Raw genomic sequence first — 20,777 nt, forward strand, 5'->3', positions numbered from 1 at the left:
CAAACAGGTTTTGGTGGTCTCGCAATAATAGCATTCCAGGCTTGAGTGATGAGAGTCGCTGCACTATCTCCGCAGGGAAGGGAGGGAGAGCTTTGCAAAGGCAACTGAGGGCATTTAAGAAAAGCTTCCAGAGCTTGGAACGACTCCGCCAGAGCAGGACAGGGCCAGGCATCAGCCTCCGCGCGAGGTAAAGAACAAGGAAACCTGCAGACGGCTATCCGGGAGCTGGGCTCAAAATGCGCCCCCGCCCGCCCCTTGAATGTTTTCCCTGTATTTTTTTAAGCCCCATCACTCAGCACAGTGGAAGATTAGATTATCTTTTGTAATCAGTAGATGACTAGATGGACTTTAAAAATTAGATAAAGTAGCAAAGTGATACCTTGAGATTAGTAAGAATCTAGGCCCTAAGAATTAAATATGGAGCTATATAAACTTTAGCAACCAGAAAACAGTATCCTGAGAGTGAATTTATTTAAAAAAAATAAGATATGGAAAACAAAAGGCCAAAACCCACATGAGTTTTAGGAAAAGGAATCGAGCACTTTGAGCAGTGATATGTTCTCAGTGTGTACTTTGCTGTTTATGTTCCTTGAGAGAAGCAGCTTCAGAGGTAATGATTGCTAATCCTTATAATGCAGTCTTGGAAAACTCTGAAAGAAGACAAAAGAATATCCTCCTGTTCCCATTGTAGCCAGTGTGTTTGAGGCAACCTTTAATTTCTGAATTGGAAACACAAAATGTTACGTACGTTTATAGTGTGTCAAGATAAGTAAATCTAAGCTGAGAAAGAGGAAAGGAATCACTTTCTGTACAGGAAGTGTGAATTGGAATAGAATTGCTAACATCTTTTGTTGCAGGGCCTTGCTGCAACAAGGGCCCACTTGCTGCAAGCCCCCAGGGCCCACTTTTGTCATTGTCTCTTCTGGGATTCAGCCTGCTTTCTTTCCTCTTCACAGTTGCCATCTCCTGCTTTTCCCAGCTGAGTTCTTTGGGTCTGGCTTTGTAGCCAGCCTCTGAAGACAGTTCCAAGACTGCATCCCCTTTATTGCTGTTCTTCAGGACAAATACCTTATTTTAGGGGCTTTTACTTTTTATCTTCACAAGAGAACTGGTAAATTGGGGAATATCAGATTCCTGATGTTACACATTGATAAAAATTAAAGTGTAGGGTTAAGTGTATCTAGTCCTTTTTGTTTTCTGATGAAATAATCATCAGGTCACTTAATCTGAAATTAGTTTTCCCACATATCTTGTATTGTTCTGTAAAGAAGTGAATGTCCCTTTTCTCAGGGTTAGGGCATGGAAAACTGTTTCCAGACCCCTCATTTTCTACTGGTCCTTGGCGCCTGATACTGTTCCCTCCAGTGAATCCAGCAATTCCCTTATTCAGCTGAGATTCTGCAGATTTCTGTAGTCAAAGATATAATATCAAAAAGAATGCAAAAAATCTTTTAACCTTTATGTAATCAGTTGCTGTATTTTGTCAGTGTTTCTTGGTTTCCTCAATCTTCTGTGTCCTGCTGTCTGAAACTTACAGCTTCTTCAAGGATGGTTCTCTTAGGAAAAAGGATTGTTGCTATCCATACTCACGTGATCCTGATTAGAAGCATTTGTTTCATTATATTATTGAAAAACAATTTAGAATATATATCAACTTTTGTTTTTAAACTGTGCATAATATTTGGTTCAGCTGAGAGGTGATCTGATTTTTTTTCAGTATTGAAAATCAATTTTTGACCCATTCTGAGTTTATCATCATTTTTTTTTTTTTTTTTTGCTTTTCTTGCTGCCTGTAGTAGGGCAGTTTTGTGTCCCTTGGCTTGTTACTTAATCAACAGTCAGTAAACATTGATTCAAGTAGTAGTATTGTCACCACACATTTACAGATTTAGCAGATTTAATTTTCCCATACACAAATAACACGTGACAGATTTAAAAATAACATTTCAGCATTTATAATACTTTACTCCTTTTTTGTTTTTGTGTTTTGACCACGCTGTGCAGCTTGTGGCACCTTAATTCTCTGACCAGGGATCAGGGATCAAACTCGAGCCCCCTGAAGTAAAAGTGTGGAGTCCTGGGAAGTCCCTATAATATTGTATTTTTAAACAATTCAGGTAGTTTTATTCTGTTTCATGTATGTATATTTTTTGACAAAAGTGGGAGACTATATGCTGTTTTGTAAACCATTTAAAATTTTATTTTTCACTTACTGTATTGCTCCTGTCTTTTCAAGTCAGCATATACAGATCCTGCTCATCATTTTTAGTGAGCGTGTTATGTGTTGGTTGTGCTGTAGTTTAACCAATTCCTTATTGGTAGACTTTCAGATTGTCTCTGGGTTTTTATTTTATAAACAGTGTTGTACTAACATTTCAGTTATACATCATGTGTACTTGTCTTTACTTACTTAGAATAAATTGTAGAATAGGTCTGCTGAATCAAAGTGTATACATTTTAAGAGCTTTTGATGTCCATAGCTATTTTTTTGAAATACCAACTAGTTTACTTTTCCTCCAGTAGTATTTGAAAATGGAGAATTTCCTGGCGGTCTAGTGGTTAGACACTTCTCTGCCTTGGTCCGGGTTCAGTCCTTGTTTGGGGAACTAAGACTCTGCAAGCCGTGAAGGACAGCCAAAAAAAAAAAGAAAAATGTATCTCCAAGTGTGGGAATGTTGAAGATATTCTTTTTTCTGCACCCTCTCCTATGCTGTGTTCTTTTATTCTTTTTGCTCATCTGATTGGCAAAAATGTTATATATCATGTTTGTATGTTTTTATTAGTAAAGTTGAATATCTTTTCCTATGTTTGTTGGCCATTTGTATTTCTTTTGTAAATGTATGTCCTTTTTCCATTTTTCTGTTAAAGTAGTATTCTTTATCTGCTTTTTAAAAAAATTCATTGTATATATTACTTTTGCTCAGCACATAATTCGGAGAAGGCAATGGCAAGCCACTCTAGTACTCTTGCCTAGAAAATCCCATGGATGGAGGAGCCTGGTAGGCTGCAGTCCGTGGGTCGCTAAGGGTCGGACACGACTGAGCGACTTCACTTTCACTTTTCACTTTCACACATTGGAGAAGGAAATGGCAACCCACTCCAGTGTTCTTGCCTGGAGAATCCCAGGGACGGGGGAGCCTGGTGGGCTGCCGTCTGTGGGGTCGCACAGAGTTGGACACGACTGAAGCAACTTAGCAGCAGCAGCAGCAATACTGTACTTCATGTGTGAACCATACTTAAATAAAAAAGAAACGTTGATCACTTTCAATTAAAACACTAGATGGAAAAAAAACCTACACTAGACAGCAAAGAAATACATACTTATAAAACATTCCTCCTCTCAGAAATTTCACAAGGCCTGAATTATCTTGTAATCTGATGATGCTATAATTCTGGCATCTACATTTGAATTCAATCTCTCTGCTTAAAGCCTCTTGTGAAGTTAAACTCCTATGAGATTTATTTTAGACTGAAACAGTTTCATATTTTTCACTGTACTACAGAATAGAAAAAAGGCAAAATTAAAACACCACCAGGGACTTCCCTAGTGGTACAGTGTTGAAGACTCCGCGCTTGCAATGCAGGGTGCATGGCTTCTACCCCTGGCCAGCAAACTAAAATCCCATCTGCTGTGCAGTGTGGGCCAAAATAAAAAAAGAGGACCGAAAAATCATGCTGATCATTGGCAAGGGTCCTGTTGCAGAAAAGCCCTTGAAGTCATCGTATGGCACACGGTCTTCCCAGCTGTAAACCTGGGCATCTATTTTTAACCCCTTTCACACAGTCTGAATGTTAGACCTGGAAGGGACCGTTGAGGTCATCTGATCCAAGTCACTCAATTTCCAAAGGCAGGTAGTAAAGATCAGAGGCATAAGAGACTCGCTGAAGTCAAGCAGGAGATTATTTAGTGCAGCTGATCTGGAACCTGTGTTTTTTCAATTCTCAGCATTATTGTTCTTTGCTCGCTTTTACTTATATTTGTTTTTTAAATTTTCTAGGCAAGAGTACTGGAGTGGCTTGCCACTGCCTTCTCCAAGAACAGGGACTAGGAATCCCAAAAGGCAACCTGATCTCATTATTCATAAACCCCTTACTTCCTTCCCATCAAGACATTCTAGATGGGAGAGCAGAGTCTAGACGCTTATCTAAGTGGATGGTTCTGCCAGAATAGGATAATATATCAGTTAATTATTTGTTCTTCTCTCTCAATTCCCACTTAATCGCCACCTGTTCACTGCCAGTCTGTTTTGCTCACAGTCTTCTTAAAACTGGCCCCTAGGCAAGTTTACAAGTCACTCACACTCTTTTTCAAAATAACAACTATTATCCCTGAAAACTGAAAAGCACCTCACAGAAATATATCAACGGAAGGGAATAAAAAAGCACAAGCTAAACTCTCGCGACTTCCGTGGCGGCCCCAGTAAAGGGGGCCTGGGTTCGACCCCCGGTCAGGAAACTACATCCTACATGCTGAAACTAAGCCCAGCACAGCTAAATAAATAGATATTAAAATAAATCAATCCTCTTCTTGGCATTTCCCAACTGCCAAAATTCCAGCTTGACTTGCACTTTTCACTTGCTCACTCCTTTTCCTTTCCTTTTACCCTCTTAAGACTTGAGCAATGAGAGAGAAACCGTGCTTATATAAATCATTTTTCATAAAATGGGAATCTGTCAACAGCACCAAGATGTCTCAGTTCAGTTCAGTTACTCAGTCGTGTCCGACTCTTTGCGACCCCATGAATCACAGCACGCCAGACCTCCCTGTCCATCACCAACTCCCGGAGTTCACTTAAACTCATGTCCATCGAGTCGGTGATGCCATCCAGCCATCTCATTCTCTGTCGTCCCCTTCTCCTCCCGTCCCCAACCCTTCCCAGCATCAGAGTCTTTTCCACTGAGTCAACTCGTCGCATGAGGTGGCCAAAGTATTGGAGTTTTTCAGCTTTAGCATCAGTCCTTCCAATGAACACCCAGGATTGAGCTCCTTTAGAATGGACTGGTTGGATCTCCTTGCAGTCCAAGGGACTCTCAAGAGTCTTCTCCAGCACCACAGTTCAAAAGCATCAATTCTTCGGCGATCAGCTTTCTTCAGAGTCCAACTCTCACATCCATACATGACCACTGGAAAAACCATAGCCTTGACTAGACGGACCTTGGTTGGCAAAGTAATGTCTCTGCTTTTTAATATACTATCAAGGTTGGTCATAACTTTCCTTCCAAGGAGTAAGCGTCTTTTAGTTTCATGGCTGCAATCAGCATCTGCAGTGATTTCGGAGCCCCAAAAAATAAAGTCTGACACTGTTTCCACTGTTTCTCCATCTATTTCCCATGAAGTGATGGGACCAGATGCCATGATCTTTGTTTTCTGAATGGTGAGCTTCAAGCCAACCTTTTCACTCTCCTCTTTCACTTTCATCAAGAGGCTTTTGAGTTCCTCTTCACTTTCTGCCATCAGGGTGGTGTCATCTGCATATCTGAGGTTATTGATATTTCTCCCAGCAATCTTGATCCCAGCTTATGCTTGTCCAGCCCAGCGTTCCTCATTATGTACTCTGCATATAAGTTAAATAAGCAAGGTGACAATATACAGCCTTGACGTCCTCCTATTCCTATTTGGAACCAATCTGTTGTTCCATGTCCAGTTCTAACTGTTGCTTCCTGACCTGCATACAGGTTTCTCAAGAGGCAGGTCAGATGGTCTGGTATTCTCATCTCTTTCAGAATTTTCCATAGTTTATTGTGATCCACACAAAGGCTTTGGCATAGTCAATGAAGCAGAAATAGATGTTTTTCTGGAACTCTTTTGCTTTCTCCATGATCCAGTGAAGTTGAACGGTTCTATGAAGACCTACAAGACCTTTTAGAACTAACACCCAAAAAAGATGTCCTTTTCATTACAGAGGACTGGAATGCAAAAGTAAGAAGTCAAGAAACACCTGCAGTGACAGGCAAATTTGGCCTTGGAGCACGGAATGAAGCGGGGCAAAGGCTAATAGAGTTTTGCCAAGAGAATGCACTGGTCATAGCAAACACCCTCTTCCAACCAAGATGTGCATTATGTGGTAAAATGCTTTCGTTATGTTTGAATTTTAAGACAAAGTCTACTGAGGCAAATTTGGCTTCACTGGGTTAGTTCAGACTGATTACAAAGAAGAAGAAGAAAAAAAAAACCTTCAGAGGGAGAAAATATTTGGAAAATGCTTTACCTTTAACAAGCGCGGTGTGATGACGAATACCGGCCATGAACACATAAAGGAATGCTTTCCTCTCTAATGGTTGAGAAATATCATGATTTAAAGTGAAATCTTAGACAGTTTGGTTCCTTCAAAATACTTTCACTCAGGGAAGACTGGAGCTTCCAAACACGGACAACTGAGCCCACCTGTGAGATGGAGTGAGTCCCTGGTGGGGCTGCAGAGGCTGGACTTCACGTGCTTCGTGAAGAAAGAGCAGGAGGGGCAGCTCCCCAGGCACCGCTGCAACCCCGCCGAGCAGCTCCCCGGGGCTGAGCGTGGAAGACCCCGAGGTGTAAGTGAACGCCCTTGCTGGGTGTCAAACATGACCTGACCCTCCTAGCCGGATCTCAGAACCCGGGGTCCTGGAGGGCTCAGGGCTCCAGGCCTGCTGCCTCCCAGGCCCACTTGCACTCACCCAACTCCCCCTGCTGGGCACTGGGTCTCCTTCCTCCTCTGCCCACCCCCAACGGGGCACGTTCCCTGAGCCCCTGTAGACAGCCAGTCCCCACATCACTTCACTCCCCGCAAGCCTTCATTTCCTGTGGGCTCGGAGCCTACCACTCACTCCCACGCACGTTCTAATGGGAAAAGCTTCCTTCTGGGGTAGAACGGTGGCTGGCAGACAGAGCTCTGCCCTTTCTGGGGGCACCAACTTTTTTCACCCCTGCCCCCGACTCGGGTTTGCAACTGTTTCCATGGTAACAGCCCCTCATGGGCACGACTGAGTTTACCTATTTACATACTGTTCCAAATAAAACACTTGTAGATTAAGAAAGTGCTTCACAAACATTTGATAAATAAAGTCAGCTGACTGATACCTTGTTCCTGGCGTCGACATAGGCATTGTAGGAAAGCAGCTTTGCTGCGAGTGATAAGTTGTGGCAAAAGACAGCGCAGTGGAGAGCGGTGTTGCCACAGGCGTCCACGCCATTCGGGTCGGCACCAGGCCCCAGCAGAAGAGTCGCACACTCCTCCTCTTGGCATTCTACGGCCTGTCAGTGTTGTGCCAAGAAACAGAGTGTAAATTCTAGGAATGCAAAGTCAACAGTCCACAAGCTTCCCCAGTCCCCTATATTTCAGTGAGATAAAGTCATTTTCAGTCTCAGTGGTTAAACCGCATCCATCTCGTGGGGACACGGGTCGCTGCCCCATACCTTCATCAGCGCCGTCCTGCTTTCATGATCACCAAAGTCAAGCCGGCATTTCCTCTCCAGGAGGACAGTGACCACCGCTGAATGGCCATTGGCACAGGCCAGGTGGAGGGCAGTCCTACGAAAGCAAGAGCAGGTTTTGGAAACTGTAGCGTAACTGTTTCAAAACAAACAACTGTTTACGTGACTGAAAACACTCAATAGCATGGTACTCCTATCGCTCTAAAACAAATATTTTGTTTTCTTCTGGAGAAAGAGCAGCATATATTAGCTTTAGCTCCTCTTACACAGCAATGAAAGAACAGTCTACTTGAATAGAATGCGCAAGACCTCGAGACTCAGCTCAACTTGGGTTTGACCTTGACTTTCACTCTGTCACTCAGTAGCTGCCACTCAGCCTCTCTGTGCCTCAGTTTCCTCATCAGCAAAATGGAGAGAGAGTAGCAGTTATCTCACAGGGCACCGCTGCGATGCTTCAGTGAGATCCATGCGCAGGGTTCAGAACCGTTCCTGGCACAGATAACAGCTAGTAATTGTTAGATTATATTATCAGACTTACTACTATTCCTACTCTCTTACAAGGAAAACATCTGAATGAAGTCAAAGGATGTTACACCTCCTTTGCAGATATGTTTTGAGGATCAGAGACAACCTTATACTTCGATGATTCTAACATGCTCATTTTCTCACATTTTAACGTCTCTGACATTGGAACGTAATTTATAATTCACAGTCTTTACAACGATAAATTGTAGCATTTTTGTTTGTTCATTTCTCGTTTTTCCTGTTGGTCTAATTACCATGAGGTGTTTTCGCCTAAGTTTGCTTTAGAGATGATGTATCTTATATGCTATTATATAATACAGGTGCACAACACAGTGATCCACAATTGTGAAAGGTTAGATTGCCTTTAAAGTGACTATAAAATATTAGCTATATTCCCCATGCTGTACAATATATCTTTGTAGCTTGCGGGATTTTAGTTCCCTCACCAGAGAGCAAACCCTGGGCCCAGAGCAGTGAGTCTTAACCACTGGACTGCCAGGAAATTCCCAAGATTCCCTTGACTTCTGAAAAGGCTGAAAGTTGTCACAGGATACCAATCCTCATGAAAAATTCTAAAATAAGTTGAAAGTGACAAATGATTTTTATCTGTGCCACATTCCTATTAGTGCCAGAAAGAAAAGCCCTGTGCTCGTTCGACTTCCCTACAGACAGCTTGAGCTACAGAGATTTTTAAATTTGGAGGGTTGCTAAATCAACTTTCAGATTTTTTCTTAAATTTTTTTTTTTTTTTTTTGGTGCCAAAACCCAGGAAACTCCAGAATTCTTGCCTTTGAAATCATTCTTAGAGAGGTCTCTGGGGTGGGATATATGTATACGTCCAACTGATTTATGATGTTGTATAGGAGAAACCAACACAACATGGTAAAGCAATTACCATCCAATTAAAAAAAAAAATATTAAGGTTAATAAACAGCAGAAGCAGAAAAGAGAGGTCTTTGTCAGCACACAAAAAACATATAAATAGGAATTTCCGTTTTCTTCTGGTACTTTTCTCACCCTGTGTATTTAAAAGTTTTGATCCATACTCCATCTGAAACTTTTTGGTGAGATAAAAATCCAGTTACTTTTCTCTAAATAGTTACCAGGTTATTTCTCCACCATCTACACATAGTTTATCTTCTCTAATAGAAAATGTCATTAAGCAAATTTTGATATCTAAAAGGGCAAATCTTTGTCTACTATACAAAACTTTCCGTTTCATCACAAGGACAGCATGTGTAACCCAAAATCTTTAAAACCACGATATGTTTATTTGGTTTAAACATGGGAAGACCATATATCCTAAGAGAATGTCTTCCTATTCAAGGACACAGTCAGCTTCCTACTTCAATGCTGTCTCCTAAAAGGTCCTTCAGCAAGGAACATAGACACAGAAGTGTACACTGATATAAAACGGATACTGAATTGTATCCGAAGAATTTTTAACCCAGAAGTTGACCTGTCATGGGGATTATTTTTCTCACTATGCAGTTTTCTGTAATATATAACATGATGATATAAAAACGTGTACATTAAAAATTAGATGCTGACAACATCAAAAATCTGTCCACTGCCAATATACACAATGGACGATCCATGGAGAGAAGAGTTTTCACAAATCGAATGAGAAAAACAATGTGAGAGCCAGGGAGTTCCAGAAGATTTCTTGAGGGCGATAGAACTTGAGAGTTCTTACTCATGAGTACATCATGTTAACGCATGCATAATGACAAATGAAAAGGAGGAGGAAGAAGAAGAAACAAAGATGCTATTCATATTTTATTTCAGTTCTGTGATTACTGACATTCAGTTAAATAACTTTTCAAACGACCAGTAAAGTGCTCTCTAAGGAAAATTATAAGCGGGTCCCAAACCAGGTAAGGCTTTTGCAGCCTATCAAGCCTGTGGGGCGCTGGATTCCACAAAGCCGTCTGCGAGCCTTGCGGGGGAAACTCACAGGAGGGACCCCTGCCAGCCCCTTCCACCCCGCTTACCTGTTCATCTTGTCCCTGTCGTTTAGGCCATTCTTTCCGAGCAACAAAACCTGCTGCACTTTGGCTACATTGCCTACGCTGGCAGCGTTGTGGACCTTTCCGAGGTCCTTGTCTCGGATGTGGTACCCGGGCTGGAAGTTGGTTCCATGATGACCTCTCTCTCTCCCCGGGCTGATGGAGGAGCCGAAGGGCGACACGCCCTTCTTACTCCTGTAGCCCCAAATCTTCTTCATCGCAGAGCCTATGGGCTCCAAACACACCTCACCTCCCCCTCGGCTCTTCACAGTCTCCTAAACCCAACATGAGCACTACAGGTAAGCCAGAGCCGTCCCACCACAACCTCCCAGCTGGGAAGCTCAACGGTTTGGAATCTTTCATCCCAGAATCATCGTGGCTAAGCGACACCTCTAAACACATTGCCCGGGTGCCAGAATGTCCAGTGTGCATGTGCAAGAACTGCAAGTGCATTTTTCGAAAGAAAGAAACAGTATCAATAAACCTTTACCTAAGGTAAGAAGGAAAGAGAGGAAACTGCAATAAACACACAAAGGAAAGCGACATTACAACCTGAGAAGTAAAGCAGCAAAATCATAAGGGACCATTATTATTGATGAACAATTACAAATTGGAGAACCTAGAAGAAACAGATAAAATCTGAGAAACATACACCCTGTCAAGACTAAAACAAGAAAAAAAAAGAAAAACTCACCACTCCAGTAACAAATAAGGAGATTCAAATATTAATTAAAAAAAAAAAATTCCCCAAAGTTAAAAGCTTACGACCAAATGGATTTAAAGCTCAATTCTACCAACATTCAAGTAAGAATTAGAAGTAAGACTATGCATAAAAAACACTTGACAAAATTTAAAACCCCTTCATGATTAAAAAAAATTCAATAAAATAGGAATTTCCTCAATACAATAAAGGCCATTTATGAAAAGCATGAAAAGTGAAAGTGATAGCCGCTCAGTCGTGTCTGACTCTTTGCTATGCCATGGACTATACAGTCCATGGAATTCTCTAGGCCAGAATGTTGGAGTGGGTAGCCTTGCCCTTCTCCAGGGGAATCTTCCCAACACAGAGATAGAACCGAGATCTCTTGCAACACAGGCAGATTCTTTACCAGCTGAGCACCAAGGAATCCCAAGAGTACTGGAGCGGGTAGCCAGTCGATCCCTTCTCCAGTGGTTCTTCCTGACCCAGGAATCAAACTGGGGTCTCCTGCATTGCAGGTGGATTCTTTACCAGCTGAGCTAACAGGGAAGCTAGTTTACATGGGAAAACAGCGTCTGATATCAGGAACAGCAGGGACCGAGAAGCTTTGACCAGGATGGCTACCATCTTTCAAAACAAAAACGCCCTCTGTCCTATGGCTGATTCATGCTGATGTTTGGCAGAAACTAACACAATACTGTAAAGCAATTATCCTTCAGTTACAAATAAATTACAAAAAACAAAACCACCTCTCCCTCAACTATGCTGCCCCCTTCCCCTGCAGTCTCAACGGTGCTCAACCCACAACCAAACACCCTGAAGGAGCTGCCCACCCCCCCACCCACCCCCACCCCCGCTCTCCTCCTCGCCACAGCCTCGATTCTGCTCTCTCACTCTGCGGAATTGTTCTCTCTGCCACCGGAGTGGAGAGGAGCGGAAAGCAAATGGCTTGCCTGCAGGTGAAGGGGGAGAGCTCGCAGCACTTCAGGTCATGGGTGCTAGATGGTCAGGTTCAGAGAAAGCTGCCAGTGACGTTACCAGGGTATAAACATCACATGGTGAGGCCACGCGCTGGATCCTCACTGGAGGGAAAAAGAGCTCAAGACCCTCAGTCACTGATCTGTCCCCATCGATGGGTGGGGGGCGGGTTGACATGCATGCAGTCAGGGGGCTGTTATCACTTCCCGGCGGGGAGGGGACTCCTGCCCTGTGTCTGTGCGGCTGACACACTGTGCTCTGATTAAACGTATCCCAGGAGTGGAGAACAGCTGGAGCGGATGTTCAACCTGCCTCAGCCTGGCTCCCAGGAAAGCACAATGAGCTTTTTTCTCTTTCCAGGTAGTGGCTGAGGCTGCAAAGAAGCAGGAAACACACATTTGCTCAAGAGCACATTCTCATCCAAACTCACAGTGTAGCGTCAACCTATCATTCCTGAAACCGCAGGACAGGCAACAGCCAAGCTGAAAGGGGGTGGAATTGGCCCAGGTCTGAACGTGGGTGTGTGTGGGGTGGAGAGAGAGATTCTTTATCACGGATGGGCCCTGGGGCTGTTTTCAGGCTGAGGGATTGGAGAATTATTTCTCCAGGATCCAGGCAAGTGCAGCCGGCAGCTCCAAGCAGTCTTTGGGTTGCTGTGTCCACATCTGCTCCCTGGTTAGCTTCTGAAGCTGTCAGAGCACAAGAAATCTGTTTAAAGGAAAGTGGGATGCTGGTGTTCAGACGCTTAAATCAACCACATCTGTAGGAGGGCAGAACCCAAAGGCCATGTCTGGGCCCTCAGTTTTAAGAGAGATCATAGTAGTACCTGGAAAAGACAAAGCTCGGGATGCTGCAATCCTTTGGAATTATTACTCTGGCTCCGCCCCTAAATGAGCCTCAGATATTTCAACCAATTTATTTTCTCCATTTGTCTACGGATCCACGTATCTATCTCCCGTCTACTGTGATCTCAGCCTGCAAATTAGACTGTTTGCCTGGGGAGGAAGAGGGATAGCTCTCACCCAGCAAGGCCGTTCCAGTACTGATTTGGCACGAATATAAACTAACCCCCACAGTGATCCAGAAAAACCAAGGGGTGCAGGAGAAGGAGTCAGATTTTGGTGGCAGGCAGGCCGTGCCTGTGCAAATCCCAGCTCAAATAGTAACTTTAAACCCTCAGCCTCAATTGTCTCATCCAGCTTTATGAAGTTGTGGGTGCTGGAGGTTATCACGCAGAGTGAAGGGGCATTTTGTTAAGCGTACACGTGGCAGCGGTCACTACTCTTGTTAACTTGTGCGTTATCACTGTTTCTGCAGAATCAGGGATGCACTGTCACCAGGTGGAACGCTAGTCTCGTAAGGGTGGGCATCAGGTATAATCAAGGCAAGGCTGGGGAGGAAGGAGGGGCCCAGCTGCTCTGGAGAGTGGGCAGGAGGCCAGGAGGCAGTGGGCCTGGGACGGGTGGGCACCAGGCCCCAGACCCCAGGCTGGTGAGTAGAGGAAGGCTAATGAGGAAGGTTCGCGACTGAAGAGGAGCACAACTCAGGCCTAAACATTCCTGCCTGGACAAGACAAAGTCCCAGTGGACCAGGACCAAGGAATGTGCTGTTGGGAAGGGGACAGAGGGGAACCCATCTCCCTGGTTCCTCCAGCAGAAGCTGAGTGGATGCTTCCCTTGGGGAAGGTTAAGTAACCTCACCAAAGCCACTCAGACAGTAAGTGATGGCCCCAAGGTTGAAAACTCAGTTTGTCTTTCCCACTGTACAGCACGGGGCACTCTGCTCAATGGCATGTAGCAACCTCGGATGGGAAGGGAGTTTGGAATGAACATTGGTGTATGTGTGTCTTTTTGAATGATAGTTTTCTCCAGGTATATGCCCCAGAGTGGGATTTCTGGATCATACAGTAGTTCTATCATATTTTCAGCTTTTTAAGGAATTTCCATACTGGTCTCCATAGTGGCTGTACCAATTGACAGTCTTACCAATAATGTAGGAGGGTTTCCTTTTCGCTACACCCTCTCCAGCCTCTATTATCTGTGGACTTTTGGATGATGGCCATTCTGACCAGTGATGTGATACCTCGTTGCAGTTCTGTCGTGCATTTCTCTGATAATTAGTGATGATGACCATCATTTCGTGCGCCTACTGGCAATCGGTCTGTCTATTAAGGTCTTCTGCCCATTTCTACTTTTTATTTGTTTTGCCCTTTGCTAAATCGGGTTTTGGCTGTCTTATTTTTGTGACATAGAGCTACATGAGCTATCTGTATATTTTGGAGATTAATCCCTTGTCAGCTGCTTCCTTTGCAAATATTTTTTCCCTCTCTGTTAGTTTTTTATTTTGTTTATTGTTTCCTTTGGTGTGCAAAAGCTTTTACGTATAATTAAGTCCCATTTGTCTATTTTTGTTTTTATTTTTGGTACTCAAAGACATGGATCAAAAAGGATATTTCTGCAATTTATGTCAGAGTGCTTTTTTTTCTGGCTGTGCCATGCCACTTGTGGGATCCTAGTTCCCTGACCAGGGATCGAACTCAGGCCCACAGCAGTGAAAGTGCCAAGTCTCACTGCCAGGGAATTCCCTCAAAGTGTGTTCGGCCTATGTTTTCCTCTAAAAGTTCCCATTGAGGTCTTGGATGCATTTTGAGTATATTTTTGGGTATGGTATCTGAGAATGTTCTAATTTCATTCTTTGACGGTAGCTGTCCAGATTTCCCGGCACCATTTATTGAAGAGGGTTTTCTCCACTGTCTATCCTTGCCTCCTTTGTCATAGGTTAAGCGACCCATAGGTGCATGGAGAGAAGAATCCACTTCATGTTGCTGAGTCCTCCTACCCCAGATCTGATCTTTCCATCGATTCCAGCAGTTTAAGGTTTTTCTCTTTCAAGCACATCCAGTAAGTGTGCAGACAGATGGAGGGGAGGGAGCATACAGCAGCTTCAGGAGAGCGGTTGCCACCAGGAAGGGGAAGAGGTTGGCTGCAGTAGAACAGGGATTAGGCTTCTGTCCAAGATGCTGTAACAGTGTCCTTCACACATCTGCGTGTTTATGTAATACATATGAATGCTTCCTATAGAACTATTTTCCTATATCTTTGAAATATTTTAAACAATACTTAGAAGTTAATTGGTTTTAATAGAAAAGGATTTTACTGCAAATACAGTGACTTCATATTACAGTAGTTTATTCTGATAAATCAAATGACCATAATTTCTGTATATCATGGATATAAAACTATACTTTTTTCCTTTTTTTTTTAAACATATAATACACTTTCCAGGGTGATGACATTTCAATGAGGAAAATATCGCATTCACAATGGATACCATCCTCCCTGAGTCCACAGCCCTAAAATACCAGCACTGTTCAGACTCCCTCGTGGGGAACAGGCCCTGACAAAAAGGCTTCCTTCCTCTATCCCTTATCGCCAGCTGAAAGTCACAGAAAGTGCAACGTTTCTGGAGTGTCTATATCGATCCACCATCGAGAATGCCAGTGACTGAACCCACAGCACTAACATTGCAATGGTAAAACTAGAGAGCCCTGACTTTGCAGATGAATCTCTGTAGCCAAGGTCAGAAGTGCAACATGAAAATTGCTTTATTTTACCATTTACCTTGCTGAGAACCCCACAATCTGTTTTGCTCGTCGGGAGCAAAATCAGGAATATAACTCTGGAAGTTACCCAAGGACTACTGAAAAAACAGTAGTCTTTTCCAACCTGTTTCCCCAGCATCTGGCACACAGACCTTCATTAAACGCTTGTGGAATAAACAGAATCACAATCCTCGTCTATCCAGTGGTGTACAGCCAGTGAGCCACAGTAAGTTACAGCGTCACCGTGGTTTACTCGAAAAGATGTTCTTTCCAAACGAACTCCAGGAAGAAAAGCAGTCTACACAGCGAGGGATGCTATAGCAATCTTGCTGAGTAGTTTGTTGACAGCTCTAACTTTTTCTTCCAAGAATCGGGATTTTTTTCTCGGCACCTCATTGTTTCTCTTCAGTGACTTGAAGTGCTTTTGTCAGGTAAGCATTTTCCACACAGGGTTCCTTGAGCAACAGATCAGATCGTGTGTTCTTTTCAAACTGGAGAGGGGAGAAAGCCACAGTGTACTGCACGTCTAACGCAGCCACGCCACCAGCTCTCCCTTCCTATTCCTCCACATGCGTTCAGACTAGTTCGGGGAACCTTACAAATCAGAGACATGTTGGATGTAATGACAGGCTTTGTTATCCTGGCACGAGAGAGGAAACTGACGAACTATGTGGTAGAGAAAACTCAAGCCACCTTTGTACACACTGATTTACCACGAAATGAAGACAAGACGACCCAAATCTGGAGGCCTCCAAAAGACAACGAGGAAACTGCCAAGAGTACCCAAAAGGTTTGGCTTCTCTCAGTGTGCTCTGCAGGCCCACCATGTCAGCCAGGACGCACCAAGGCACCTTGGGTGCCACCCACACAACACCGACAGGGGCTTCAGCGATGGGGACACGGGATACACCAGTCAAGATGCAAAGACACAGGGTCCCGGCTTTGGGCTTTGAAAGTCCGCGCTGAGTTCACTCACACAAGTAGCTACTGAGCAGCGCTGCGGGCCAAGTGCTGCCCGGCCACGGCCCTGCTCCCACAGGCACGTGTTCTAACGGGAGAAGCCAGCAGAGCACGCAGTGTCTGCTGGCGTGTGAACAAAGAACCCAAGCGGGGGACACACGGCTGAACCTGAGGTGAACAGAGAGACCTGAAAGAAGCATGGGGGACGTCGGGGAGGCTGCCTGGCGCAAACCTCCCAGGCAGAGGCCGGCACATGCGGAGGTAGCAGGAACGGCCAGGAGGCCCGTGAGGAAGGCAGAGCCGCCATGCCGGCTGGGCAAGAGGCCGAGGGGAGGGGACCAGGTCCTGCAGAATCTCCAGGCCACCGGAGAAGCCGCTGTCTACTCTGAGGAAGGCCGGCAGCTCCAACGTATCTAAGGATGACTGCTGTGCCCAGCTGCCAGGACCCAAAAGGCGGGGCGCGGGGCGGGCGATGGGAGCTCTGCTCCGCACCAAGGGCCGCGCTGAAGAGTGAGACGGGCCCCTGGGTGGGTGGGCGGCTGGGAGCAGACAGGTCAGAAGGGGCGCCCGTCAAGGCAGCAGAGAACTCACTGGGAAGGCCAGGGCTCCGGAAGGCGCTGCCGAGGAGACCGGAGAGGGGGCGGCGGGAGCTGAGGACACAGCCATTTCTCTGGGACCTTCTGGTCTTACGGGGACACAAGCCCAAGTCACAACTGAGAGGAGGGGAGAAGGGCTGGGGGTCAGAGGCAGAGCGCAAGGGCCCCCCAGAGAGGGGTGTGGGGGAAAGGCGGCGATTGGGACAGTCCACCCCTACCCGCAACCCCCCACCCCCGCCGCAAGTAGGAGCCTCAAGATTTACTTGGGGTTGAGATTTGGCCAACAGTGACTTGGGAGGTAGGGGGGTCACCAAGAGTTTGACGGCTGGGAAGGAAAGTGAGGACCTGGGGACTGAAAAGGTTGGAGGGCGGCAGTGCCGGCAGGGCAGGGGCTACACAGCTGGGGAGTGGGGGTCTGGAGCGGGCAGCCTGCACGGAGGGACTCGAACTGGGGCCCCGCGGCTCAGGGCGCTGCAGATAAAACACATTCGGTCACTGCGGAAGAGAAGTCATTTCCACAGATGCTCACATTTCACTTCCTGAAGCACCAAGCAGACCTCAGAGGACAGCAAGGCCTCTCTCTCCCGGCTCTCCCCTCTCTCCCTGCCCTCCTCTCCCCTCCTCAGCACTTCCCCAGGACACAGGCTTCTCCTGGGGCCTGTCTCCCTCATCAGCTGCCCGGACGCCCACAGGCGGCGTCCCTGACTCACCCGTTCCTTCAGCTCTCCCGCCTGCTCTCAGAGGAGCGCTTCCCTGTTCTTCACACGCGTCTCCACCTCCTCCACCCGCTCTTCTGTTGCTTTCAGCTGTGTTTCATGCGCTTCCTGAACAAGTGGCTGTTAGAGATCAACACCGGTACATGTTAAAAAGAATCATCTCAGGCTTATTTACTTTAGAATGGAAATCAGCAAAGTGTACAAAATCTGAGCATCTGGCTAACCTTTCATCCACAGGGAGGGATGGTTAGAAATGTCTGACAAGCCACAAAGCTGCATTTCTCACTGTAGTGTGAGCAGAGAAGAGACTCTTTGTCCTAGGATTTTAATCCTAAATGACTCAAAGTGGACTTTCCCCAAACATGCTAGTCTTTCTAGAGGATCTCTGACTAAACTTCCTTTGCCAATAATCTGTCCGAGCTTAAATGTCTCTCCAGCACAACGTGTTTGCGACTGCTATAAGGCTGTTCTTCGTTAGAATGTGTTTTAGAAATGTTAGATTTTACCCACCTTCCCAATCTTGCACAAATTCCTTCCTCACAAAGGCACCTGGCCCTCTGCCCTTCCTCACCCTCCCACTGACCCATGAACTCTGAGGACCCAAATGTGCTTCCCCAGGCTCGCACTTTGAGGTGCTGACTCAGTGATGCCTGAGAGACTGCTCTGAGGTGGGAACCACTGCCTCCAGAGGTTGAAAGAAACGGAAGCACAGAGTTAAATCATTCACTCAGTTAAATCACTCAGCTCAGGTGGCGGAGCCAGGATCCAGTCCCCTAGTGCACGCTCTGAGCCACTGTTCTGCTGCCCTTTTAAGGCAGCAACTCTGCTTCCACATGTGAGCCTGGCACACAGCAGGGCTCCCCAAGCCCGTGCTGTCACTGTGCTGATCTCTTGTGCAACCAGCACCCCCCCACCACCCCTTGCTGCTTTTAAACATGCCAAGCACAGCCCACCTCAGGACCTTTGCCCCTGCCTGCACTCCTGAAGGGCTATCTCTGCCCAGGCCTCTCTTGTGGCCCTTCACACGCAGCCCAGAAAACAGGCTGGGGGACTTCAGGGTCGGCCGCTCAATGCCCACCAGCTCCCAGCGGAAGCCGGGTCCCGTGGCTTCCAGAAACATCCCACGTGGGGAGAGGGCTGTCGGGCCATCCTCCCCTTGGCACCAGAGAGCCTACTCGCCCTCCCCGTCACTCCCAGCTGGCCCCCGATCCCGGTCCCCACTCACCCGGGCCTCCTCCTAGAGCCGCCGTGCCGCCCGCTGTTCCCCTTCCAGCAGCTGGTGCAGCTCGGCCACGTGGCCTGCAGGCACGAGCTGTGCCACCTCCTGCCACAGCTGCCGCACCCGCTGGGCGTTCTGGGACTGGGCCAGCCGCAGCCTCTGGGTGGCTCCATACAGCTGCTGGGGAAAAGGTACAGCGGTTGTGGGGTGACTGCCCAGAGCTACAGGGTCACCGCCAGACACAGAAAACTGCATCTCTACCTGGTAGGCCACCCCACAAGAGAAGGGAGTGTCCAGCAAAGCCCCCAATCTCTAAAGAGTCCATTTCTCTGATGCCCACACTCCATTTCCTGGTAGTTCGGACACTAAAGAATCCGCCTGCAATGCACGAGACACCAGATACGTGGATTTGGTCCCTGAGTTGGGAAGATCCCCCAGAGAAGGGCATGGCAACCCACTCCAGCATTCTTCCCAAAGAATCCCACGGACAAAAGAGCTTGACGGGCTAAAGTCCATGGGGTCGCAAAGAATCAGACAGGACTGAGGGACTGACACAAGTCCATTCAGCTGGCGCGTCTGCACCCTGAGGAAGCGCCTCAGGGAAGGCCTGGAGGGCCTGCCTGCAGCCCTCCCTGTGACCTCGCGCCGGATCCTGGGAGGGTCAAGTTATTCTGTCCTGTTTACCTCCTGGGTTCTTTGCTGGGTTTAATTCCTGCAATAATGGGACCCACACCAGCTGCAAACGGCAGCCTCCCTCTAAAGGTAGAGCTCACGCTCCTGAGACGGGCTGTGGCCAGGGCCCTGGAGATGGTTGCACAGTGTCTGGCGGGGCGTGTATGTGGACAGACTGGGCCACCTGCTCCCTGGGCACAGAACCCACGAGATCACTGGCACCAGGCTGTCCAGAGCCTGGCCGCTTTCCTTGAATGGAGCCCCTGGGAGGTCATCTAAACACCGTTTGTTTACACCACGGGCTCCAGCGGCCTCGTCTGGAGCACACAGAACTGCCCTCTGAGACACTGTGGACGGGAGAGGCAGCGGCTCCACCAGGGCCCTGCTGAGGGCAGGCCGGAGAAGAGGGCGCTGGCCACCCTGGGCATGGGTGAAACCGTGAGCCACAGCCCCACTCCCTCACTGCCCTGTGTCACCGCCTGTCTGAGGGGCCACCCCGGGCAGTTTCCCCGGACAGACCCCCAGAGGCTCTCCACACACACAGGTTCAGCAGAGCAGCCGCCACCCTCCTGGGATGAAGAGAGGGGAGGAAGGTTTTCACACACCCTCCACCAGACGCAGCCTCCTCCCCGTGGCTTTAGAGCTTCGGATGATCACTATGCAGTCACTCCAGCCCATGTCTGAGTCCCGCACACCTGCCTGGGCGCCTTGCCGCCTCCTGCAGCCAATGCTGTGCTGAGCCCTGAAGCCTGACCACAGGCCTCGCCATCCACTCTCCTCAGCACGGCCCAGCTGAGTGCCCCTGAGGCCCTCCTTGTAAAGCAAGGTGTGGGTGGAGGGTGGGCCCGCTCCGGAGAGCCCTGCTCGACCGCCACGTGAGAAGGCAGGACGTCCCCAGAAGAGAAGCGGGGTCCCTGCAGCCAAGAAGCCAGGAACTCCGTGTTCTGGGTGCTGGGGTAGGGCAGTGAGCCCCTCAGACGACGGCCTTACTTCCCTCTGCATACTTTCATCCAGGCGTGTTTCGGGGGGTCCTCATCTAACTCACCAAAGGTGATGCCAGCTGCATCACAGCAGCTGCTGCTGCCCTTGACAGTGGCTGAGTGCTGGGCATCCCCCCACCCCAGCAGGCATGGACGCCTCCAGCAGCCCAGCCCTTCTGCCCACGGGTGGATCTGTCTTCTTCACCTCAAAGGCTCAAACCAGTCCGGCAATTTCTCAAGTTTGCACTACAAACAGGGAAGGGAGCCCCCAGTACACAGACACCTTGGAGAAAGTGCCTGCTGACAGGAGCGGGCTGGGCCCACAGGGGTCTGCCAGCCCCTCCTAAGACCCTGGACAGGGAGGAGTCCCACATGCAGACAGACCCTTCTGCAACCCAGGCCATCTGACA

General features: G+C 47.3%; 1 protein-coding gene across 18 annotated transcripts in view; it reads right to left on the reverse strand.

Moving 5' to 3' along the window:
• Window positions 1-70: 70 nt before the first annotated feature.
• LOC129560656 (ankyrin repeat domain-containing protein 26-like) overlaps window positions 71-20,777 on the reverse strand; it is a 91,923-nt gene continuing 71,216 nt past the window's right edge. For 15 of the 18 annotated variants that reach the window (XR_016035249.1, XR_016035246.1, XR_016035258.1 and 12 more), the window contains 4 exons: window positions 18,722-18,895; window positions 17,491-17,616; window positions 7,394-7,508; window positions 7,207-7,231 (listed from right to left, as the gene is read on the reverse strand). Coding sequence is in view for 1 of the 18 variants with exons in the window: in XM_088827813.1 (XP_088683939.1) it covers window positions 7,043-7,231; window positions 7,394-7,508; window positions 9,931-10,163 (537 nt within the window). In the remaining 17 variants the exon portion in view is untranslated. Of the gene's footprint in view, window positions 7,232-7,393; window positions 7,509-9,930; window positions 11,455-11,515; window positions 15,716-17,490; window positions 17,617-18,721; window positions 18,896-20,777 lie in introns of those variants that run through there. The other 3 variants (XR_016035248.1, XM_088827813.1, XR_016035250.1) reach the window with 3 other exon arrangements.

This window comes from Moschus berezovskii, chromosome 18 (assembly GCF_049115385.1).
Source record: "Moschus berezovskii isolate FMDL1 chromosome 18, NW_MosBer_1.0, whole genome shotgun sequence".
Taxonomy (NCBI): Eukaryota; Metazoa; Chordata; class Mammalia; order Artiodactyla; family Moschidae; genus Moschus; species Moschus berezovskii.